A 26,207-nucleotide genomic window follows, 5' to 3' on the forward strand; every position below is an offset into this window, starting at 1 on the left:
AGTTTTCCTCTCTGCCTTCAGTCTTTAAACTGATCATTCCAGTCCTTCAGTGAAGCTAATTTTAGATTTTTAAACCTGTCCATACCGTCCGGTGACTCTCTCCGAGATAACATCCATTTTGCGCACTAATATCGGTATCACAGCTAGAACATTGTCCAGCTTCGATTCATCTCGAGTAACGTCCCAGTCTGAGAAGTCTCCACACGGATGGTGCTTTCCGTGGGTGTGGGTCGCCCTCCAATCGCTCCCGTATTCCCATATTTCCTGGAAAACCAGATATGAAGGTGATATTATTGTTCATAGAATTAAAATTCATGATGAACTTAAGATTATTTCATCAAGTAGGACATGTGGTTAGCTGGCTCATGTAAAGCATGTCATGTCTTGAAAGAATCGGAATCGGGAATTGATAGGAACCGGAATCGAAACGAGGAATTGGAATCGGAATCGTTCAAAATCAAATGATTGCCCAACCCTATTAATGGTTAAAACAGTTTTACTTCACGCTAAGAAAAACCTCTCTAAATATCTGTGTCATGGTCTGGGTTGTTTCTACCATTTCCTCTTTGGGTTTTGAGTCTCCTGCTGCAGGTGGGCGTGTCCGGAGGTGACCAGGCTGCAGACTATCTGCTCATCAGCCGGCCAGGGAGTATTTAAGCAGCTGAGAGACGCCTTCACTTCGCTGGATGATTACTCTACCTGGGTACCTTCTAACAGCCACCTAGCGTATAATATTCAAGCTCTTGAACCTTTCGAGTATTTGATGTTCTTTTTGGATTTTACATTTTTAGCTCCTGCTCTTGTTCCCAGACAAACCTCCACCTTCTCCTCTGACTTGCAGTACTCTTGAACCCCTACCCTCTGGAACTCCAAGCCCGCTCGTCTCTCAGTCCCTCCCTGGTCAAGAACCACCTCCGGTAGCCCACCTATGCTCCCCTTGGATCTGCACGTCCTCAAGCTCAGCTCCCTCCACATCACACTCTTGGGATCTCCGCCCCAGGATAACCCCTCATCCCAGACCGGACCACTTCCCCCTCGAGCTCTCCCCCCTCTCCAGACTGTAAGTCCTACACATAATTCAGATTCCCTGTTGTCCCCCCTTCGAACTGGATCTAACTCATCTGTCCGCAGATTCCCACACCTAATCCCTGTTCGAAGATCTCAGCTACGTTTATGCTGCTCCCTTGGTTTCCCCGTTTAATAAATTATTATCTAAAAACTCTTACCAATGCCTCTGTACTGATTCTGTATGTCGTGGGTTAGATACCTATCACACAACATGACAATCTGGGCGAAGGAGGGATGCCTAAGGTATTTTGGTAAAGCCGTTAAACTTCTGATTTGTCTAAATTTGTAGACACTAGTTAATGAAGGCTAGCTCACTTCCTGGGCTAGTCAGTTCTCAGCCAGCTTACTCGGTAAGGCTGACCGGGTGAGCAAAGCATTTGGAACCATCCTCCCGGCAACGCTTACGAGTGGTATCAGACGCATCAACTCATCAGACGCGGAACGTCTAACTAGCAGACCCTGGTAGCAACTTATAGCTGGTGATATCTGAATTCAAAGGGAGCTACGACTCTTTGAAATTCCAGGAGCCACTCCACCCGGTGACATCACCAATCGGCCTTTCCTCTGGACCGCCAAGAGCTGTCTTCCAACACGGGTATAGTAGACCTGCACAATGGTGTGGGATGGTTTTATGAATACTTGATTGCTTGTTAAACCATACAGTCAAACTGATTTTACAACCCAGACATCACAAGATCTCTCAGATACTTAATACGATTTTGCTACAAAACATAAAAGCTTACATTCCATCATTCATTGTCTCAGTAATCTTGTCCAGCCATCATTCATCATAATTTGTTCTGTGTCATCATTAGTTTAGAAATAAATTCATTTTAATAAACTATATTCTGACTCGGTCTGAATTAATATTAAGTGTGTGTTTCCCTGAATAGTCCAAGAAACCTAAGCTAATAAATCTAATATTCATAGACCAATCAGACGGATAATTCATATCACATCTTATTGATTATTTAATAAACGTAAACACTTCCATCACGTTACACTGTTATAGCGAAATTGCAAACAAGCTTGGTTTTGATTGTAAACATTGTCACGGAACACTGACCCCTCCCCTCAGGTATGTTCCCTGAGACGCTTCTGCTGGAACCAGAATCCCGCGACGCCGGAGGAAACAAGATAGCGCTAAACACCGGTCGACGTTTTCTAGGTTCAAATGTCTTTTTCTTTCCGTGATTTCAAATGGTGTTCATCTTTTTGGGACTCTGGTAGTTTGTCCTAAAGTCGAAGTGGTAGCAGCTGGCTGTTTCTCCTGCTCTGGTATTATTGAGTGGAGAACCTCTCACACCAGTGGTGTTCTGTTACTAAATACGTGAGTGCAGAATGAATGGAGGACCCAGGGGGAGTGTGGGAGTTCAGCGAGACAGAAAACTGGACGTTCCAATGGTTGCTTTGGTCTGGGGCGTGTTATTGGTTTTTAGTCAAATGCGAGAGAACCACATCTCCACAATGTATTTATAGCTATACTATATTAGAACATTATTAAGCGGCATGAAAAACATGTTTAATGCCAATTTGTTTTCCAAATTTGCTATTGCTGCTTTAAAACACCCATCTCACATTAAAAACCAGTTCTTAAAGCCTACATGAAGCCATGTTGATGAAACAAACTTTAAGTTGTTTCATCAACATGGCTTAACTTAAAGTTATAGTTTAGATCTGGAGATCTAAAGTGACTTCAGAGTAAACAAACATGGTGGAGGAGGAGTGGGCAGCACACTTTCATCACATTAGTCTCTGACTGTAGAATTGTCATATTCAACAGGCAGCATTTAGAGGGGTCTCAGTGTCTTTCCAAGCAGACCAGAGTGCTTTTACCACACTACAGGAACATCTGAAAAGGTTGTTTTTAGAGCTGTTACGGTAATCTGGTGCATCCATCAGGGGTTCAGGAGCTGGTGATAGATCAGCCACATGATCCAGGCCTAACATTTCATAGATTGTCCATTCCAGCCCACTTCTACGTATCTGGACTTTCACTTGAAAGTGGGACAAACTGAAAACTGGGATTTAGTTTGCTTTGAAATTTAAACAGCTTTCTCCTCCAATGTAAACAAAAATGCTGTTTCTGGAGAAAGGGACCCAGATCATCAGTTTATGTAATCACTGGAGCCATCAAAACGACACGTCTCAAAAGCTGGACACTGAGTTGTTGCTGGTCTAGATGTAAATCTGGTAGAAGAAAACGCTCCACACTCACTGAATCAGAAAATCAGACCACCACAATATACAAGCTCTATACTAAAACTGTTGCAGCAGACACAACAATCAGCAGCTGCCTCTGCAGACATGCACCTAATAAAACCATCACCTGCACAGGTAAAAACAAAATGCACCAACTTCCATTAACTAAAAAGTGTGGTAAATACATCACCAATCCCAGAAATAAGGGTGCATTCACTCATAAACTCATGTTGAGACAAGAAAAGCAACTTCATATCTTTGCATGAGCTGCTTTATTTCCACTTGTGAGACAGTAAACATGGTGAACAGCATTTAAAAACCTTATTTTGAAGCTTGAGCTCGCACAAATGCTTATGAGTAATTTTACCAGACTGATTAACACAAAAACAATCAGCCTTTTCTGGCCACATCCTCTGCAGCATCCAATCTATGCCAAAAAGCTCATCCTGAACCCCACATCATTGATTTTTTAAATGCATGAGTTAACCTTAGATGGAACATTTGGAACATAAACTTAAAACCTTGTTATCCCAGAGCTACATAGAGTTTATTTGACAAATTAGCACAAAAACCATTGTGTGTGTGTGTGTGTGTGTGTGTTACATTTTTAAAAAGAAATTCAAAGTGATGAAACACAAGTTGTTCATTTTCCATCAAACTACTGCTTCTGTTTCTGCCATCAACATTTTTTAAGAATGATATGTAACATGTGCTTTTAACAAATTAATACATATGTCATTTATTTATTGCGTGTTGCTGACGTGTCAGAGCATCAGCGAGTTCACTCCTGCAGCAGTAAAATAACTAGAGAATAAAACAAATCAAAATGATACACATATTTCACAACGCGTGTTGTTTTTGTGGAGTTTCAGATCCCCTTCTTCCAGAAAACAATGCCCCCCCCCCCCCACACACACACACACTTCCCGTTCATCTCCAACAGAACAGTTTCAGAAGCATCAACACACAGCGTGAAGGAGAGGCGATGGCTCACAGTGTCCTACATTGCAGCAGCAGCTCTCATAATCCACATGGGCAGATTTTCTCTCTTTTTTCTCTCTCTCTCTTTTTATTTCCACATGGATGTCGGCCAGTTCAGAGGATTTCTCCGCTGTTGACAGCCTTTCATTGTCCAGATGAGAGGGCACACGCTCACCATGAGTTTTACGGCTGGTCCTACAAATGAAATTGCTCCAGACTAGGCAAACACGTGGAATCTTTATTACTGCAGACGTGGACAAAAGACACTTTGCAGGAAGGTTTCTGCAGAAGTCGTGTTCACTATGATTGTTGGTTGTGGACAACATTTCCAACACATTGTCCTAAAAGGTTTCTAGTTTCCTTCTGTATGTTGAAAGGCCTCACTTTCACATTTCAAGAATTCAGAACATTTTAAAATGTTTTCACACTATTTTTTCTCAGTTTAGTTTCCTTGAGTCAAAAAAGTGAGACAACTTCGGGAAGGGTTTACAAAATGCTTCCATCAGCTTGAAATAAAAAGTAGAGTCTGACCCCCTAAGCATGACTAAACTGCGAATAACGTAATAAAGTGCAAACTTTGGTCTAAATTGCAACAAAAGCAATGTTTAACATTTGCATGAATGTTATGCAAAGGTCATGGTTTATTTGCAGTTTCAAAAGCAACCAATTCAACAACTAAAAATGCTAATTAGATACAACCATGTCACATTCTGGCCTTACCTGTGGCCCACGTTAGGGTGAAACGGGTCAAAGCAAAGTTTTCCTATTTGAAATGAATCATGAAGGATGATGCATGACTTTGGTTGGTTTAAACGCTTGTCTGACATAATGCAGTGGAATGATGATTTATTAAAGCATGCTTCAACTGGTAAAACAGCCGTGAGGTTATCCTGTTATGTCACCAAGCTACAGCACTGGGTGCAACAGCCCTGTGTCACTTTTTTAATTGGGTGCAAAAACACATCCGTTTTAATGGCAGAAAGGTGCAAAAGTTAATCTGCACATGTAAAAATCCGTCATTTGTGTCTGGTATCACTACAGTGCCAGAAAGCTGTGCTACAAAAGCTGAGAGAAAGTTTCGACAGTTTACGAGCAGGAAAAAAGCACGTATGGTTCTCACAAAAGGCCATTCACCTGATAAACATTTTTTGAATTCCTGCTTTTTTTTCATGATGGGCTTCTAATGGGCATCAAAAACAAAAAATAAATCATAAGCAGAAGCAAGAAAAATACACTTTCTAAAAAAAACAAACCTCCGGACTTTACAGTAAAACATTCTTTGAGACATTTTTAGAGGAACAATCACATGTTGACAAATCCTTTAATATAATCATTTTCAACATTCATTGCTGTCCAGTTAGCTACTGCATCAAAAGCTGCTTCTAAGTCCTTAATGTAAACCAAAGTAAATAAACGCCTACACTGAAGTCCAAGCAGAAAACATAAATTACATTTGGAACTGGTTTGAAATCAAAACAAGCATTAAAAACAAAAAAAAAAGCTCAAATCTCTACAGCATCAACAAGAAACTCTTCGGTTAAGCTGATAAATCATCAGTTCTATTCAGCATCAGGGCCTAAATACACCAGGCACACTCCATTTATTAAAAAAATATATCAGTGGATCATAAGTTTTTATCTTAATTGTTCAGATCTTCTAAACTGACATTCTGTAGGAAGGTTATGAACACGTTGTAAATGGCTCTTTTAATGGCCTCAGTTTGGATAGAAGCTAGATATACGTTTGGATAGGATTGATAAGCTAAAGACTAGTCTAACCACAGTTGATAGGGAGTCCAAGTCTCCTCCCCTTTTGGTCAGCTCAAATAAACAACAAAAGCGATAGAAATCATAGTTAAATGAAAAATAATTAAGTGTGTTTCAACCATGTCTGTCACTCAATTAGGGATTTAGCTTATAAAAACTTTTAACTTCCTCCTCAATTTCCCTCTGGGATCAATAAAGTATTTTTGAATTTGTATTGAATTGAACCCTCTCACTGTCCTATTGGGTGACCCCTCCAGCAAAGGTGACCCTTGAGAATGGTTGATGGTTTATCCCATGAAGTCCATGTGGCAGGGGTGAGGTGGTGCTCACTCCTTACCCCGGGGGGGTGGGGGTGGGGGTGTCTTTACAGTATGTTCTAATGGGACACAGGCTTCAACACAAACAATTGTTTTCCGCTTGGTCGTAGTGCTCAACCAGTGTCTATTTAATATAGTGTAATGTTGTTTTTGGACGGTAAAAAGTGCAGGGGTCAAAACTTGACTTTGGAAAAAGTGTGTGTGTGTGTGTGTGTGTGTGTGTGTGTGTGTGTGTGTGTGTGTGTGTGTGTGCGTGTGTGTGTGTGTGTGTGTGTGTGTGTGTGTGTGTGTGTGTGTGTGTGTGTGTGTGTGTGTGTGTGTGTGTGTGTGAGACTGACATCAATTTGTTGAAACAAACAGTTGGAGTCATCTACATGTTTTCACTCAAAATCTGAGGTAACTTTTGCCGCCTGTTGAAAATAAGCCCTTTATTAGCAACAAACTGTCTTTAATCAGAAAAAAACTTTTTAGCACTCCAAAGACTCCCATTTATTTTCAGGCTGTGAGGGGCGTGACTTTAGCTCTGTATTGTTGGTTTCTTAAGACCAATCCTCAAAATTAGTTTCACATTTCATGATAATACTTAAAGTAGACATACACTTGGTATTTCAATAACTTTTCTGTGGTCTATGGCATGCATGAGTGCCTGGTGTGTCATTTCTGTGGAAGAAAAGCTCTGGCGCCCCTGTTTAAAGGAGTTAAAGTTAGTCGGAGGAGTGGGGGACAGAAAACAACAGGATGTAGTGTCTTACTTATTAATATTTGTGATATGCAAACGTATCGCCTCTGATTGGCTAACAGCAACGCAATTCTTCCACTGCCTCTAGTCGCTTTGTAACATTGAGGTTTTACCTCCACAAATAAGACGAGCCTGAAGGAGTTTTGGCATGTTGTGAAGTTGCTATTGCTTACAGTTAGCTTTTATTAGCCAAGATGCACCCCTGGCTGCTAAATCTGCAGTCACAAGCCAAGGTGGGTGGCTCCATGAATGCTAATTTACAGTCTGACATAGATCTGGCTTTTCCTGACACTGTCTATTTCCTGTTGGTGGCTAATGCAAGAAATAGGTGTAGCTGCATCTTACACCTACATGTTTCACCTTCAGGCTGCTAGTTAAGCTCAGAGGGACCAAAGTTATTTCAAGAAAGCCATTCGGCTTCCGGCTCTTGGAGAGTACAGACGCTTTTTTCTCTTCTCCTCTCCTGCTCTTCCCAAGGCTATATGTCCTGTGTCTGCCTGTGCACTGCGCTTCTCTGCATTTTTTGTGGAAACTGGAAATTATTAAACATGGATCTGGTCAGTTGGTCTCTCGATGAGAATGGGAGAAGGGGCTCCCGGATGCCCCTCTGGGACAGAGCCAGCTGGGTATATCATGGACTCCTGGAAACAGTGGAACCTGATATGCATTTCTCAACTGTCTGTGGAGGAGGCTGAAGATTTTTGGATATTCGTAGTTTTGGTGTCGGGATTCCTGCTGTTTGGCCTGAGTGGTTACCTGGCATACCGGAATATTAATGAGCTTTCGAGGAAAGTCGGCTTAATCCCGGAGCTCAGGGATGGAATGCATTGCGCTGTGAACTCACAGACTCATATAATTGTCGAGATGAGTCGTAGGCTTGGAACTTTGGCTGAGATTCAGGCTCTGGCACAGAAGGTTGATTCGATCAAGGAGAGAGTTGATGGATCAGCACGGATCGGTAGAGATTGATAACGACATTATTGGACCTACATGGGTTGACGACCGACAAAACTCTTAAGGTGGAGAGGAAATTAGGAAATGATCTCTGTCTGTACCCAAAACAATTCTTACTATCTGAATCTGGTGCCCTTGAAGCCTGTGAGGCTGAAGTGAAAATTCCCCCCTCAGAAGAAATGTGGAATGCTGCCGTCGCTATGGAAACCCTTTCTGCCCATCCCAGCCTGGGCGGGACTGTGGCTGTTGAAGGCCGTGGAACCGTATCTAGGACTCATTATGCTCTCTAAACCCATTATCTCCCTCCCCTCTCCAAACGGAGGTGATTAGCACTGCTATTGCTGCTGCATGCTCTGAAGTGAGGAGAGTCCCAACACTACCCCCCACCCCCCACCTAGTGGACATTTATGTTATGTAATGTCTGAAGTCTGTGTGCATATTTGTCTGAGGTGTTTTTTTATTTTTTGCATAGCAAAGCTGCCCTCTGTCGGGGGTAACTCTGAAGTGCCTTTTTTCCCCTCCCCCTGACTCTATCCTCATATAAACCCTCTTGATCTATAACGGTAGCACGACTCGTGTTGCGAATGACCACAGTCACCAATTCTTGTCATGTGTCTATGTATGTATGTCTGATCTTAGAATTGTGTGTACTGAAACAGCTGAATTTCCCTCTGGGATTAATAAAGTATTTTTGAATTGAATTGAATTACTAAATGTTTCTCAGTAAACCTCCACTTTAACATAATATTAAATCCTTGCCAGAAGACACCTGAAACTAGAGCACTTAGCTTTAAACCTTGGAGAAGAATCACTGTCAGATCAGTCATATTTGCAAGAGGAGCAGTGTAGCTCATCTTTTGTCCAAATAACATGACCATGCAGGTACTTTTATATAGAGAAGGGGTTTCAGTGTGGTTTGAGGAAGTCCCAGTTCACCAGGCAAAATAATTATGCTGATATTGAACTTGAGTCTCCCCCTCTGTCAGTTTTATGGATGTGCCCAATGGCTCTAAAACAATCTTATCAGATACCTCTGCCACGTGTGGTGTATTAAAGATCAACTTAATTTTTTCAACACATTTGCAGCACTCGCTAGTAAAAAATGTATTTCTTATGCGTCAATCGTTGTGGGAAGAAAGCTCTTGTGCTCCTGTTTCAGGAAGTAGAAGTTATCCAGAGAGGTGAGATGAAGATGGCAGGATCTGGAGCCTTACTTCCTGATATTTGGACATCTCTCCTCTGATTGGCTAACAGCAATACGACTCTACCACTGACTCTGTTTGCTCTGCAACGTTGATGTTGTAGCTCCACATATAACACAACCCTGAAGGAGTTCTGCAATGTTGTAGAGTTGCTAATGCTAACGGTTAGCTTCTACCAGGCAAGACGTGCTCTGGTGTCTCCTAGAAGCTAAACCAACAACAGCCTTCCTCGTCATGAGCCAAGACGGGTGAGTCCATGAATGGTCATTTTCAGTGAGATGTGGATCTGACTGGCTTTTCTAATCCGAGTGTTTTCCTGTCTATTTTCTATCCGTGGTTAATGCAGGAAGTGGGGGCAGGGCTGCCAACTCTCATGCATTGAACATGAGACACACAGCTCTTTTGGGCCACAGATGGAGGCAATACAGTTTGCACGCACCCAGGCAAAATGGTCTCCCCCTCCCCACGCATGGAAAAGTTCTTAAGTTGGCCGCCCTGAGAAGGGCTAAAAGACAATTTTCATGTTAAACTCGGCGATTAATCGTGTTTTAAAAATATCACAAAAAGAAAACGGTTTTTCTGTGAACTTGGCCCTTAACCCTCTCACGTTCAAAATAAGTTTTGATAAAAGGACGAACAACTGAGTCCCTCAGGGATACTTCTGAGTTAAAAATGCTCATGAAATACTTATGGAGAGTAACCAGGTAGGTACAGTAGGTTTTAATTGTTACAAATCTGCAACGCCTGCCTCCAGAGGGTTAAAAGAGCTCTGGTCTGCTTGGAAGCACACTGAGACATCTCCTTTCATAAATTTGGGACAAACCTTGGATTGCCGTGGTCCAATATGGAGGATAAATGAGCGTGCTGCTGCCTGTTGAATGTGAAGCTTAGCCAATCCGAAAGTGGCAGTATGGTGCTGCATGCTCCTCCTCCGACACGTTTCTTTCCTCCAAAGTCCCGTTTTATCTTGAGAGGTTTTGCAAGATCCTTTAAAGAGCTAACCAGTAGATAATAGTTGTTCATCTTTCCACAGAAAACCACTTCAAAAGACCTGAATAATTCCTCTAAGACCCAACTTCATCTTCAACATTCAGTTTGTCCAGAGTGCCTCTCTCTCCTGACTTTGCGCCTCAATATGTTTTATTAGTAATGACACTTGGAGAAACACCAGAAGACCAGAACTGCTCATTGCCAACACTCATTCATAAACATGAATAATTACAACTCACAAGAGGAATTAGTGTTTGTCCTTGAGGGTCAGAACCAGCCCCCGCCCTCGCTGAGAGTTCAGCTGGCGTGGACTCAGCAGCACTGGGCAGCTGTCCGACACTGCTATTAACCTGAGCAGAGCCAGCCCATTCACACAGCTGTTTGGGATGTGGCAGCTGCTCAAGGGGCAATGGGGTATTAGACATAGATTTACAAGAATGAAAAAAATAAAAAAGCCCTCCCTCCCTTATAATCGCCAGTTTTTGCACACGCAACACAAGCCACCACCACAGAAACGCACACACGGTCTTATGCAATGTTATCTGCACGCTGCATTGGCTCGTTTTGATGACAGAAGCATGCACTGGCACGTCAGTTCACTGCTCAAGCTCATGCATAATATTTAAACAACCTGCCACATCTGGATGGCTTGAGATGATCAGCAGCGAGGCCTGCCAGTGTCCACTGCAAACTTCGCCTAGTCTTCCCGCACGCCTTCCTCTGCGTGCTGCTGCGCTTCAAACGGCAGAGGAGCTCCCAGAATGCAACGCTCGACCGTCATTTTCTACACATGAAAGCCTTTTTGAGCTCACGCTAACAAGGATTACACTGCGGCACTGTCAAAATAAGGAATGCAACCAATAAGAAACACTTTCAAAGAGGTGTCCAGTGACAGGTGAGCAGCTGACAGAAAAAGAAACACGAGACGACGGCAGACAAACGGAACAGCATTCTTCCTCTGATGATTTGAAGTCTCCTGGGAAATCCTCAGGGTTCAAACTGGTTGCTAGAATTTGTAAATCCAAAAAACACCAAGTCTTAGTGCGCTGCTACCTTTGCCTTTAAGATTCAAATGAAGCAACAGTTCAGAACGCTCAGCTCTTGATTCTTTTAGATGAAATCCCCCTAGGAATCAAACGCCCGGTCTTCACAGATCTCCAAAGCAGCCTTACTGGCACCCCCAAATACTTCCACATTTGCATCAATCCAAGGAACAACATTTCCGGGCATGTAGGCTGAGCAATTAGCCAGACCCACAATGTCCACAGGTCGCAGTACTCTGTCCCACATGTTGAACTGGCTGAGCTCGCCCACGAAGGCTTGGGTGGCATCAAAACGGCCTCCGACGATATCCTTAAACAAGAGACAGAACAGAGTTAAAAATCTGCCAGAGATCTGACTATAATTAGGCAGGGATAAAAAACAGACAAGCAGCAGCGGGGAATTTTATTCAGTGTGTCACCTCTTTAAAACGCTGTCTCCCAATACCATGCAATCTCCTGCAACCTCTTATGAGTTTGTCACCAAAATAAATAAAAAAGCAATATCATCCCCTCGAGCTATAAATGCTTTGTGAGAGAAAAGATCTCAGCAGAGTTAATTCTTATGTCCCCATACATTTTTTAATGATGTGTGCGGTTGTGATGGAGCGACTCTGTAGAATACATTTTGCTCCCACGGGTTTTATGTGCAGTTTATAACTAGATGAATGAGGTGAAACTGTAGCGTGAGAAGGGCTTAGCTAACTCCTCTCCCTTGCTCCCTGCTCTGCACATCCGGCACTGAGACAAACATAAATCGGAGGAAAAACTCACACACACACTCTTTATTATTGCCTCACCTGTTCCTGGCCCAGGATGATCACCCCTCCAGGTTTAATTGGGTGCCAGGGGGCCAGGTTGTCTCCAGTGCCGAGACGCTCACCGTCCTGGTAAGCCTCCCAGAAGCCATCTCTGGTCGTCCAGGTAATGCAGATGTGGTGCCAGCGCCCGTCACTCACAGCCAGAGGCAGCTGGGCCACCTGGTTTAAAGTTAGGTGGGAAAGGGAGGGGCAAGAATACCAAAAGGAGTGACAGGGAGTGGCAACAGAGAAAGAAAGATGTGGCGTATTAGAAATAAGGACAGCAATTAGAAGGGTTACAGCTTCAAAGAGACATCCCAACCCCCTCGAGAATCCTCTAAACCAAGGCAACATATAAAATTTTGATTACCCAGGTGACATCAAGGGATTAATGCACCCTTCAAAGCAATTAGATGGCTAACAGCAAAACTCTGTCTTCTACTGCCTTTCTGCTTTGTTCGCAGATCAGAGAAAAACAACTGGTTATTCTACTGACTGGTGACATCATGGCCCCCTGAGGATTCAGCGAAACACACACAAGATTATGAATGTGCACTGTAACTCATCAGCCTTTTTATTATGAGCCTAAAGGGCTCCTTCACACACTCATATCTTTGCAGCCCATGCAGCATTGGATGCAAAAAGACCTGAGAAAATGGAAGTCATGGAAGATACAAATTCAAGTCACTCCACAATTACAGACCCAATTGACCTCAATGGAGACACCAGGTGGTCTGTTTTCATTAGTGGGACAAAAGGGAACCCTCCGGGTGTTTTGATAGCGTCTGTAGTATGAGTCATTACAGTTTCTGGAGATTACATTTCAAAATATCAAATACTCTGCAGCAGCAAAAACATGGCAGCTAAGATGTTTTGTAAGAAAGAAAAATGTTTCTACGGGGCTACAGTGGCTCACTAGTCTACTCATTCCACCTAAGTGGCTTCGTTCACAATACAGAAGTGCATCAGCTTCTTGTATTTAGAAAACCCGCACAAGTCTCTAAAATTTCACAAAATAATTCCTGATCCTTTGAAGTTTGTTGCTTCACATTGCAGATGCAAAAGTGCATTTATGCTAAAAGGTGTGGTTTACTCATTTATTTAATACATTTGCAGTGTTCATAGTGTGAATCAATGCCTTAAAATGATCATGCTCATGTTCTGAGATGCAGAAGTTTGCTGGTGCAAAGGTGGGCTGAAAACAGCAGGATTACTCATTATTATTAATGATATGCACACACCTCGCTTCTAATTGGCTAAAAGTACACGTTCAGCCATCTTGCAAAGTCGCTATCACAAAGACACTCTGCTCTCTCCTCACTGCAACAAAAAAAACCTTCCCACGGGTGGGTGTGAGCCAAGATAGGTGAGGCCATGAACTCAAATTCACAGAGTGACATCACAGTGTGATGATTTTCAAATCATTTCACCATCCATTTTCTATCAGAAGCTAACACAGGGAACATTTTTCATGTTCAGCCTGCATGGAAACTTCAGTGACCGATAATAATCATAAATATCCATCCATCCATCCATCCATTTTCATCCGCTTATAAGGAGTCGGGTCACGAGGGCGGTAGCCTAAGTCGAGAGGCCCAGACTTCCCTCTCCGCAGCTACTTGGGCCAGCTCCTCTGGGGGAATCCCAAGGCGTTCCCTGGCCAGGTGAGAGACATAGTCCCTCCAATGTGTCCTAGGTCTACCTTTAGGCCTCCTCCCGGTTGGACATGCCCGGAAAACCTCACCAGGGAGGCATCCAGGAGTCATCCTGACCAGATGCCTGAGCCACCTCAACTGGCTCCTCTCGATGTGGAGGAGCAGCGGGTCTACTCCGAGCCCCTCCCGGGTGACCGAGCTTCTCACCCTATCTCTAAGGGAGAGCCCAGCCACTCTTCGGAGAAAACTCATTTTGGCCGCTTGTATCCGCGATCTCGTTCTTTCGGTCACTACCCAAAGCTCATGACCATAGGTGAGGGTAGGAACGTAGATCGACCGGTAAATCTAGAGCTTCGCCTTCTGACTCAGCTCTCTCTTCACCAAGACAGACCTGTACAATGCCCGCATCACTGCAGATGCAGCACCAATCTGCCTATCGATCTCACGCTCTAGTTTTCCCTCACTCGTGAACAAGACCCCGAGATACTTAAACTCCTCCACTTGGGGCAGGACCTCGTCCCTGACCCAGAGAAGGCATTCTACCCTTTTTCCGAATCAAGACCATGGTCTCAGATTAAGAGGAGCTGATTCTCATCCAAGCTGCTTTACACTCGGCTGCGAACCGCTCCAGCGAAAGCTGAAGATCACATTCTGATGAAGCCAACAGGACCACATCATCGGCAAAAAGCAGAGACCTGATCCTCAGGCCACCAAAACAGATGCCCTCCACACCTTGGCTGCACCTAGAAATTCTGTCCATAAAGGTTATGAACAGAATCGGTGACAAAGGGCAGCTTTGGCAGAGTCCAACTCTCACTGGGAACGAGCTTGACTTACTGCCGGCAATGTGGACCAACCTCTGACACAGGTCATACAGGGACCTAACAGCCCATATCAGAGGGCCTGGTACCCCATACTGCCGGAGTACCCCCCACAGGGCCCCCCGAGGGACGCGGTCAAACGCCTTCTCCAAGTCCACAAAGCACATGTAGACTGGTTGGGCAAATTCCCACGCACCCTCCAGGATCCCGCTAAGGGTATAGAGCTGGTCCAGTGTTCCACGGCCAGGACTAAAACCACATTGTTCCTCCTGAATCTGAGGTTCAACAATCCGATGGACCCTCCTCTCCAGAACCTCTGAATAGACCTTACGAGGAAGGCTCAGGAGTGTGATCCCCCTGTAGTTGGAACACACCCTATGGCCCCCCTTTTTTAAATAAGGGAAACACCACCCTGGTCTGCCAGTCCAGTGGGACTGCCCCTGATGTCCACGTGATATTGCAGAGCCGCGTCAGCCAACACAGCCCCACAACATCCAGAGCCTTAAGGAACTCCTGGCAGATCTCATCCACCACTGGGGACTTGCCACAGAGGAGCTTTTTAGCCACCTCAGTGACCTCAGCACCAGAGATTTGAGGCCAACCCAAAGTCCCAAGACTCTGCTTCCTCACTGGAAGACGTGTCGGTGGGATTGAGGAGGTCTTCGAAGTATTCTGCCCACCAATCCACAACGTCCTGAGTAGAGGTCAGCAGCACACCGTCCCCAATATAGATAGTGTTGGTAGGGCACTGCTTCCCCCCCTGAGGTGCCGGATGGTGGACCAGAATCTCCTCGAAGCCGTACGGAAGTCTTGCTCCGTGGTCTCACCGAACTCCTCCCATGCCCAGGTTTTTGCCTCGGCGACCACCCGAGCCGCATTCCGTTTGGACTGCCGGTACCCGTCAGCTGCCTCTGGAGTCCCACAGGCCAAAAAGACCTGATAGGACTCTTTCTTCAGCTTGACAGCATCCCTAACTGCCGGTGTCCACCAGCAGGTTCGGGGGTTGCCACCATGACAGGCACCGACAATCCTGTGACCACAGCTCCGGTCGGCCGCCTCAACAATGGAGGCACGGAACAGGGTCCATTCAGACTCAATGTCCCCCGCCTCCCCCGGAACATTTTGGAAGTTCTGTCGGAGGTGGGAATTGAAGCTCCTTCTGACAGGAGACTCTGCCAGACGTTCCCAGCAGACCCTCGCGATACGTTTGGGCCTGCCTGGTCTGACCGGCATCCTCCCCCACCATCTGATTCAACTCACCACCAGGTAGTGGTCAGTTGACAGCTCCGCCCCTCTCTTCACCCGAGTGTCCAAGACATGCAGGTCAGATGAAACAACAACAAAGTCGATCATCGAGCTGCGGCCTAAGGTATCCTGGTGCCAATAGCACATATGGACACCTTTATGTCTGAACATGGTGTTCATTATGGACAATCCTTGACTGGCACAGAAGTCCAATAACAAAACACCACTCAAATTCAGATCAGGGGAGTCGTTCCTCCCAACCACACCTCTCCAGGTCCCACTGTCGTTGCCCACGTGAGCGTTAAAGTCCCCCAGCAGAACGAGAGATTCACCGGAAGGTGCACTCTCTAGCACCCCCTCCAAGGTCTCCAAAAAGGGTGGGTAGTATGAACTACAGTTTGGTGCATAAGCACAGACCACAGTCAGAACCCGTCCCCCCACACACTGGCGGAGGGAGGCTACCCTCTCAATAACGGGGTAAATCCCAACGTACAGGAACCAAGATGGGAGGCAACTAGTATGCCCACCCCTGCTCGGCGCCTCACAGTGGGAGCAACTCCAGAGTGGTAGAAAGTCCAAACCCTCTCAAGGGGGTGGGGTGGGGTAGGGTTGGGACTTTCCTCACTTCAGAGGCACTGTTTAGAAATTGTAATGCAGTAACTATGGTGAGGTTCAGTGAAAGGATGCAATGATTATGATGTGATTTAAAAAATGAAGTATCAGTGCAACCAGTTATTGCACCTTTTCTATATTGTTTTAGCAATTCTAAAATCTGTTTTTCTTTTGCATCTTTTTACCTAAAAATTAAGGTTACAAATAGCCTATTAGAGAAACCTTTTTGCAGACTGGTGTGATTTAAAAAAAACATTTACAACATTCAAAAACAAACATGCTGAACTGTATTTGAGTCAATATTGATATACCCCCCCCCCCCCCCCAAAGGATTATTAGGAACACCACAATAATACAGTATTTGACCTTCTTTCGCCTTCAGAACTGCCTTAATTCTACGTGGTACTGATTCAACAAGGTGCTGAAAGCATTCTTTAAAAATGTTGGCCCATGTTGATAGGATAGCATCTTGCAGTTGATGGAGATTTGTGGGATGCACATCCATGGCACGAAGCTCCCATTCCACCACATCCCAAAGATGCTCTATCGGGTTGAGATCTGGTGACTGTGGGGCCCGTTGTAGTACAGTGAACTCATTGTCATGTTCAAGAAAACAATTTGAAATGATTGGAGCTTTATGACATGTCACATTATCCTGCTGGAAGTATCCATCAGAGGATGGGTACATGGTGGTCATGAAGGGATGGACATGGTCAGAACCAATGCTCAAGTAGCCTGTGGCATTTAAACCATGCCCAATTGGCACCAAGGGGCCTTAAGTATGCCAAGAAAACATCCCCTACACCATGACACCACCACCACCAGCCTGCACAGTGGTAACAAGGCATGATGGATCCATGTTCTCATTCTATTTACGCCAAATTCTGACTCCAACATTTGAACGTCTCAACAGAAATTGAGACTCATCAGACCAGAAAACATTTTTCCAGTCTTCAACTGTCCAATTTTGGTGAGCTGGTGGTAATTGTAGCCTCTTTTTCCTATTTGTAGTGGAGATGAGTGGTACCCGGTGGGGTCTTGTGCTGTTGTACCCCATCCACCTCAAGGTTGTGCGTGTTGTGGCTTTGCTTTGCTGCATTCCTCAGTTGTAACGAGTGGTTATTTCAGTCAAAGTTGCTCTTCTATCAGCTTGAATCAGTCGGCCCATTCACCTCTGACCTTTAGCATCAACAAGGCATTTTCGCCCACAGGACTGCCGCATACTGGATGTTTTTCCCTTTTCACACCATTCTTTGTAAACCCTAGAAATGGTTGTGGGGGAAAATCCCAGTAACTGAGCAGATTGTGAAATACTCAGACCGACCTGTCTGGCACCAACAACCATGCCACGCTCTAAAGTGCTTAAATCAGCTTTCTTTCCCATTCTGACATTCAGTTTGGAGTTCAGGAGGTTGTCTTGACCAGGACCACACCCCTAAATGCCTTGAGGCAACTGTCATGTGATTGGTTGATTAGATAATAGCATTAAGGAGAAGTTGAACAGGTGTTCCTAATAATCCTTTAGGTGAGTGTAAGTTGAGATAAACCCACATGATCTGTATTATTTCCCTACGTAGGATGGAAGGGCTCAATATTTCACATTTTCTGATCTCTGACTAGAGCTGCTGGTCAATGAATCAGCTGAGTTGGTTTGGACATAAAGATGCATCCTGGTCATGTTCCTCCCGAGGGTTTTCCAAGCAATTCCAACTGGAGGAGACTCCAAGGCAAACCCAGAGCTAACCCGAACCCTAACTGTATATTCCCTTCTGTTGGGCACCACAAAGGAGTTTCTCTCTTGGACTTCACAACACAACCTCAGATGAGTTGATGATGGATGGAATGCTTTCTCATGTAGCTTGGTTGCAGTTGAAGTCTTTTGCAAAATTATATTTTTGATACATACCTGTTTTGCAACCATAAGTGATAGCCTCGTTTAAAAGCACGTCTGCTTTTCCCTTTTCATCAAGATGTGTTTCACATACATTTTGGAAGGCAATAAAATGAGAGGAGCCTGCCAAAATCTGGTCACTAAATCAACAAAATTGCATCAGCTTCATGTATTTTGAAAGCCAGCAAAAGTCTCTAAAATTTCACAAAATAATTCCTGATCCTTTGAAGTTTGTTGCTTCACATTGCAGATGCAAAAGTGCAAAATGAAGTTGGGCCCACAGCCGTGCGAGGCTGGTGGAATCCATCGCTGATTACACTCCTGTAGTTACGTTTGAATGAAGAACCTCAGATGCCATGAGCAGGTTTGGAGCAATGGAAAGAAAATTAGGAGACATCAACACCCTCATTGTGCAAAAAAAATGAGGAAAATGAAATTCAGATGAAGTCGCTGCTGTGTTAAAAGAAAGATTTCCTTCCCGCTTAGCAACGCAGAAACAAAAATAAGACAGCGCTGCACTTTTAATACTGTCGAGCCAGCCTTGCTTCTTTTTTATTATGCAGCCAAATGAAGAGCATAAACAATTCGCCCCGATGGACCTTATTATCACCATAAGCAGGTTCAACACATGGATGTGCTGCTGCACATACGGTCATCACACCGTGTAGCTCCTGCTCTCCGTTTCTCACCCTTTGTCTTTTGATCTTTCTTGTTACACAGCAGCAATCTTCATCAGGATTTTTTTCTTTTTGTCTCCATCACCTCCAAAGCTCTGCAGCGTAACAATTTTCTACTCCCTTTTACTTTCTCCCAATCAGACTCTCATCCCTTCTACCTCTGATCCATCTGACGTGATTCCATGTATAATGCATGGTGGGAGGGGGGACTGTGGGGAGACCTGCCTTGGCCAATAACACCCTACGTAAACAAGACGTGGGGTAAAGAATATTTGCAGTATGGGAACATTAGCCACAAATCTGTGGAACTGTGTCAGACATTTTCAGCCCTGCCATCATGAATAAAAAATAGCATTTTATTACGACTCATTAACGCAACAACTCACACTCTTTCCTTTAAATGCCATAAGTTATTTATACCTTTTTTTAGCAGTTTCGTTGCAAGTTGTGCTAACTGAAATCAAAGCTTGCAGTAGGGGAAGTATGCGGGAAGCAGGGAGATGAGGCCATCAAATGAGCACACATGGCAGCCTAAACTCTCTGATGAATATTCCGTGGAATGTGGGTCAGCCATATTAAATGTTTGTATGGAGAAAGAAAATTACATATTCACAGCTAATGGTCAGTGGCTTTCTTCTCAGTGTAGATTCACATAAACCATCACAAACACGATGGGACAAATATTTAGGAGCAAATAAAAGTGATTTCTGATGTTCACAAAATTAGGTCAGCATTAAAGGAAAGCTGGAGTTTTAAATGAAACCAAATCTCATTTTACAAAATAAAAAAATGATCACATTAAATGATTAAACAGCCTTAACCCGTCTCAGGACAAAGTTCAGACGACGAGTGAACAAATGAAGGAAAACATTAGAATAGAACATGTGTGTGGTTCAGTAGACAGTAGCTCTGATAAAGCTCGGAGCCAACAGGTTTCTTAAATACCAAAAAATGGTTTTGCATGTACAATGAAAGCATTTAAAATATATTTAAAGGCGTGGTTGTCTTATTTTATTAATACATTTGCAGTGGTCTCTAGTAGGAATGAATGCCTTGTAAGTCGTACTCTGGGGAAAAAACGCCCAGAAGTGCCTCTGTCAGCACGGAAGAGTCAGCTGGAGGAGAAAGTAGCTTCTAACAGCAAGATTTGGAGTTTTATTTTCTGCTATTTGAACATTTTGCCTCTGGCTGACAGAAACTTGACTCTACCACTGTCTCTCTTTGGAAGAGTTCTGCTGTGTGGTGGAGTTGCTAATGCTAAATGTTAGCTTCTACTAGTCGAGACGTTCTCTGCTGTTTACTGGACATTAAACCAAAACCAGCCTTCCCTGTTGAGTCTCAAGATGGGCGAGTCCATGAATCATTTGGGACAGTGAGACGTAAATCTGTCATGCTTTTCTAATTTTAGAGTTTCACCATCTATTTTCTATAAGAAGCTAATGCAGGAGATAGGTGTAGGAGACTATTTTCATGTTCAGCCTGAATGAAAAACTCAGAGTGACCAATAATAATCAGAAGTAATCATTAAAAATTGTTTTTCAGTGAAACATACACTGTAAAAATAGCCATAAATTTAACAGTGATAAAGCGTAAAACCATAACAGGAAAAACCCATCAACTATAAAACTATTTAAAACTGTTGATTTTACGTGAATATGCCGTAAATAATTAATTGGTGAAAACAGTAATTTGTACCTCTTTTCTTTGTAAAAGAATGCATACTTCTACAGTAAAGCAAACTTGCATTGCTTTTTTAACAGAAAATTACCTTAAAGCGTATAATAGTACAACACTTAGATTTTTACATTTCTTTAGTGAAAAAATACAGCGTTTATGGTGTAAGGAGTTCACTTCCTGTTTCCCAGTGTGGCCGTTAGTAAGAGGGAAGTGTCTGTTCTTGACTTGACTTGGAAATTCATGCAAAGGCTGTGCTGTTATTCATTTCTGATGTTATTACTGACTCAATGCATTTGACCGCTACAGTTTTACACACAAGTGCAGATGAAGGACATGAACAGCAATTGAGCAGGAAAAGCTATTTTAACTGGTTATGACCTTATTTGCAGTTAAGTGGGCATTTGAATCCATGAATTGACCAGTGAAAGCAGATTGTATGTAATGAGAAAAACCCTTTGAATTTTGTTTTTAGTGGGAAAAATGTTTTTAGTAGCACAAATTTAATTTTGTAGATTATTTTTCTGTTCATTCTACGGTAAAGCAATGCACTTTTTTCAAGTACCATAATTTCCGGACTACAGAGCGCACCTCAATATAAGCCGCACCAACAAAAAAAAAAAAAGGTTTTCTACACACACATGCCACACTCAAATACAAGCCACGGCGCAGCAGCCACATGCAGGTCTCCGGCGCTCGGCACATGTATGGCCATAACATAAGATAATTAGACAGAAAGACGATACATAAAGGTTTTTTGTTTTTGTTTTAATTCAGCAAAACGAATTTTAAACACGGGTGAACATGCCTGCAAGTTAAGAAAAGAAAACAGCACTGATAGCATTCATATTTCTGGATGGTTATAAAATAAATACAGAACTGACACGTTATTACCGGTAATTTGCATGTTTAGAAGAAAAGAACAGCGCTGACACAGCATTAATAAGCCCTGGATGATTAGAAAATAAAAACTGCACACAAAACATGCCTGGTTGGTAAAAAAAAACACACTTGCCCACCAGAAAAAGTCATTCGCTCTCATCTTCCTCTTGCGCACTAAAGCCATTAAAGTCCTCTTCTTCAGTGTCGGAGTTGAACAGCCTCAGAAGAGCTTCGTCACATACCTTTTCTGTGGCGATGTCAGTGTCGCTGTCCGTGTTGCTGTCATCATCCCCGGGTGAAGCTGGCTTGAATGAGTTCTTCCCGCTGCCGTCTCCAGCACCGAACCATGGATTCATTCATGCCAAGCTTACGTGCGGCAGCGCTGTTTCCCTCCTTTACTGCCAGATCGATGGCCTTCAACTTAAATACGGCATCATATGAACTCATACGTGTAGTTTCCATGATGAGGGGGTATGGATTTGAAATAAATTCTTCATCGTGCCGGCTGCTTGCATGTGCTAAATTAAAATGAGCACTTCCTTCGATTTCCACTTTTGACTTCCACCTGTTTCACTTTCTGCTAAAGCGCCCCCTGGCAGGTGAAAGAAAATCTTCAGTAAAGCCGCACCTCATTATAAGCCGCATGGTTCAAAGCGTGGGGAAAAAGTAGCAGCTTATAGTCCGGAAAATACGGTAAAAGCATTCTCTTTTACAGTAAATTGCAGACTTCAGTGCAGTTTTTAACGGTAAAACAAAAATTAAAATACCTTCTTACCATAAAAGAAAAAAATATTTGCCTGTAATTTTACGGTACCATTCCGGCAACTCCAGCTGCCGGCATTCTACCGTAAAATGTATGTGTGTGTGTGTGTGTGTGTGTTTTTTTTTTACAATGTATCTTTAATAAACTCTAATTATTCTGTTTGGTCACCTCTTTTTTCATAAATGTACACCTTTTTTGCTTAAAGCAGGAAGCTTCATAAAGAACTGAAAAAGCTTGAGCACCTGGAGTATTAACCAGCCAAGCGTCCAGATTCTGTGTTTTAAGATTATTTCGTGTTTCAATATGAAGTTTGAGACTTTTTAGTCGATAAGAAAAGAAGTTTATGCACAATCATCAGATTAGTTGCATAATCATCATCTGCATCATTTGTCATCGCCCTGTGACAGATTTTTAACTTGAGCTAAAGTTGTTGTGCTTGCTAATGTCTGTTAGTTGCCACAGCCATGTTGAATCAGACTGACTCCAAACATTAATCAGCTGCAGAGGAACATCTAATTATTACTTTCTACAAATGCCTTTCAAATCCCTGCATTTGTTCATGTGATATTCTGCTGCAGACGAATGAACATAACACACACACACACACATGCATGCATGCACGCACGCACGCACGCACACACACACACACGCACGCACGCACGCACGCACGCACACACACACACACACACACACACACACACACACACACACACACACACACACACACACACACCCACCTTGTCATTGACTAGGAGCTCAATTGGGTTGTTTCCCCATTCAATGAGTACAATCTCATTGGCCTGGCCCGGTACGCCATAAGAGAACGGAGTTCCTATTCCTGGACTGGCGCTGGACTTAAGCCACATGCAGACGGTGAAGGCGTACATCTCTGGGAGACTCTTCTTGATGCGTCCATACAGATAGTTAGTGCGCAGGGGGAGGGACACCTTGAAGTCCTCTGGTGATTTAAAGGCATTATTACCTGTTGATAAATAAGTAAAAGTGTGTTGTTATGTGTTAGATTAGTCTTTGTCTTGTTTTACATGTCATTTTCATGCTAAAGTCTGAATATGTAACAAAGCTGCATGGTGGTACAGTTGGCAACACTGTTTTCTTGCTGCAGAAAGTTTGAAGGTTCAAAACACAGCTGTATGCATTTGTGGGTTTTGTGCAGGTGCTCTGGTTTCCTCCCACAGACAAAAACATACAAGTTAGGTCAAATGACCTTCAGTGGTAAGTCACTTTAGAAAACAGCTTTTATCAAACAAAAAATAAATAAAAAATAAAAACAGAATAAAATTAGAAAGTAAGGAGCAAATGAGGATAGGTCACTACACTAGTAAAATGTATGATGTGGAAAGTTTATGTTTGGCCAACTTAATTTATTTTATTCGTTGTATGGTTTAGGCTTTTTTTTCCTGCTTGTGACATATACACCCATATCACATTATAAAAAAAACTAGGGATTGGACTCGATAAAAAAATTAATCAAATTAATTAGAGGCTTTGTAATTAATTAATCTTGATTAATTGACATATTTTGCGTTCAAGATATTTTATGCCCAAGCCATTAATGAGTATATTTCTGTAACCACAAGGTCTATTTGATTACTTTAGTCTCATTAAAATGGTAACCATTGTGGGATTTGTTAGGATGTGTAAATATTAGTATATGTGTTATTGATGAAGCATAAATGGACATGGAACATTGTAAATGTGTACTGAACTAAACACTAGGTGGCAGCAAAGCGCTGCTAATTTATATATAGAGGTGTAGTGTAGAGTTCAGGGGAAGTACTGCTGAGAGACAAGATGAATGTTGTGTGTGAGGTTGTTGCTCCTGCTGTAATAAAGTTCATATGGATACAGTTATTGCCTGCTGGTTTTCTACCAACTAAAAAACATAGTTGTAAGAATTTGTCATGATTTTTTCTAAATGTAGTTTTATTTCAACAGGGATGCCATCAAGCTGAAGAAAGAGTACTATCGGGTCATTTTGGTATGTGGGAATCAGGAGGTAGCTGATGCGTACCGGCAAGTGGAACGCGACCCGGGTGGGCACAGAGGCAAAAACCCTGGCATGGGAGGAGTTCAGTGAGACCATGGAGTAGGGCTGGGTGATATGGCCTAAAATCAATATCATGATATATTGAGGATTTCACCTCGGTAATGATACATGGACAATAACTGCAGGTATGCGCAGAAACAAAAGTTGTCCACTAGGTGGGGATGTCACATGTAGTACACATTCATAAAGGGACATGAATGTTGCCAACCTACACACATCTTTTCATTTTTTTATTATCAAGTATATTGACATTGGAAAAATTATCTCGATAAGAGTCAGAAATTTTGATAACGATACATTTTTGATTCATTGCCCAGCCCTACCATTGAGCAAGACTTTGGTATGGCTTTGAGGAGATTCTTTTTTTTTTTTTTTGTCCACAAAAATAAACAATAATGAACAAGAGTCTGCTTCTAGACCTGCAGAAAAAGACAAAAAAAAAAGCAAAAGAACAAAAAAAGGGACACAACAACAATACAACAAGATCAAGCTGTCACTGCGTCAACTTGATGAAGAAATATACATAGGCGTCATTTTAACCGGGGACGCCGGGGACATGTCCCCGGCAAAATTTGTGATTGGCAGCTGTGTCCCCCCCACTTTAAAAAAAGCCTGCTGATGAGGATTTTTGTTTTACCAGCTCAGATCTTATACCAGGGGGTCGGCAACCTGTTCCCATCAAAGAGCCATTATTACCCGTTTCCCACAGTAAGGAAAACACCGCAGTAGCCGCAGCGTTGTGGGCGGGGCCTACCCTCAGACAGCAGAGAGCTGCTCACAACCAGGTGACAGCAGCAGGTACCGGTCGCTCGCATGGACATCGCACCCGTGGGGGATTCAACACCCACACTTTTCCTTCTGTTTTGCTCACCTCCACACCAGTCTGGTTTCTTTATGTCGCACTCACTCTGTTTGCCTCATCTCCTTCTTCACCTCCCGCTTCTGACAGCCAATGTCGGGTTTCCAGGAGAGCAGGAGAGGGAGGGACGGAAGAGCTCGACTGAATTCATAATTTTACATCTTGACATTAGCTGTACAAAGTCTGAGTTTGATAAAGTGAAGAACAACAATTTGCAGAGGTTATAACAGGCGCGGTGCCAGGTTTTCATTTTTGGGTGGGCCACGGTTTTGGACGGACCTTAATAAGCAGTGACTTAGTGAAGCAGGCAGGTCGCGCTAGGAAATTTCGTTTAAAAAGACGTAATAAATGTGTCCCCCCGTCATTTTTATTTCTAAAATATGAAGTAAAAACTCCCAATTTAATTTTCATTCATTTGTCATTAATATGTAGTCTACACCCGTGCGTTAAGACGACCATCTTCCAGTGAAAGCAAAGCATCCAGCCCACCTCTCCAAATGCGTAAAATGTGCACCACAGCCGTTAGGCGCGCCGCGCGCACCGCCAGCTACATCATCCCAGACAAGAGCAGAGCAAATAGAATAGAGGATCATTCTGTCTGGATGCGGATGGAGATTACATTTTACAGCAGCCTGATCATCATTTAAATACGTAACCCATCACCTGGCTCACCTGGTCCATGCTATCAGCATTATTTTAATTGGTGTATGCGTGTGTGTGTGTGTGTGTGTGTGTGTGTGTGTGTGTGTGTTTTCCACTTCCAACACTGGTCTAACCAACCAGACCAGCGTGTCCAGTAACATATTAATGTTACAATTAAACAGTTTCACTTCATGTAGGCTAGGAACATTCCACCTGCCGTGGCCCGACCGCTTCTGCTCCACATAAACTTTGTGCGTAATCAAATGTCTCTACAGGTGCTTTCTGCGCTGCTATTCTGCCTCAGACTGGATGCGTCATGCGTGTCCATATTAGAGACGGGAACAAGCGCTGTTCAGCCA

General features: G+C 43.3%; 1 protein-coding gene across 2 annotated transcripts in view; it reads right to left on the reverse strand.

Annotated features, from left to right (window-relative positions):
- Positions 1-3,524: 3,524 nt before the first annotated feature.
- The window catches only part of nptx2a (neuronal pentraxin 2a), a 41,172-nt gene continuing 18,489 nt past the window's right edge, over positions 3,525-26,207 (reverse strand). For both annotated transcript variants that reach the window (XM_015945718.3, XM_070542722.1), the window contains exons 3-5: positions 23,017-23,261; positions 12,060-12,239; positions 3,525-11,572 (exon numbers count right to left, since the gene is read on the reverse strand). In XM_015945718.3, the coding sequence (XP_015801204.1) occupies positions 11,345-11,572; positions 12,060-12,239; positions 23,017-23,261 (653 nt within the window). In that variant the 3' untranslated portion in view covers positions 3,525-11,344. The remainder of the gene's footprint in view (positions 11,573-12,059; positions 12,240-23,016; positions 23,262-26,207) is intronic.

The sequence above is a fragment of the Nothobranchius furzeri genome, chromosome 12 (genome assembly GCF_043380555.1).
Source record: "Nothobranchius furzeri strain GRZ-AD chromosome 12, NfurGRZ-RIMD1, whole genome shotgun sequence".
Lineage (NCBI taxonomy): Eukaryota > Metazoa > Chordata > Actinopteri > Cyprinodontiformes > Nothobranchiidae > Nothobranchius > Nothobranchius furzeri.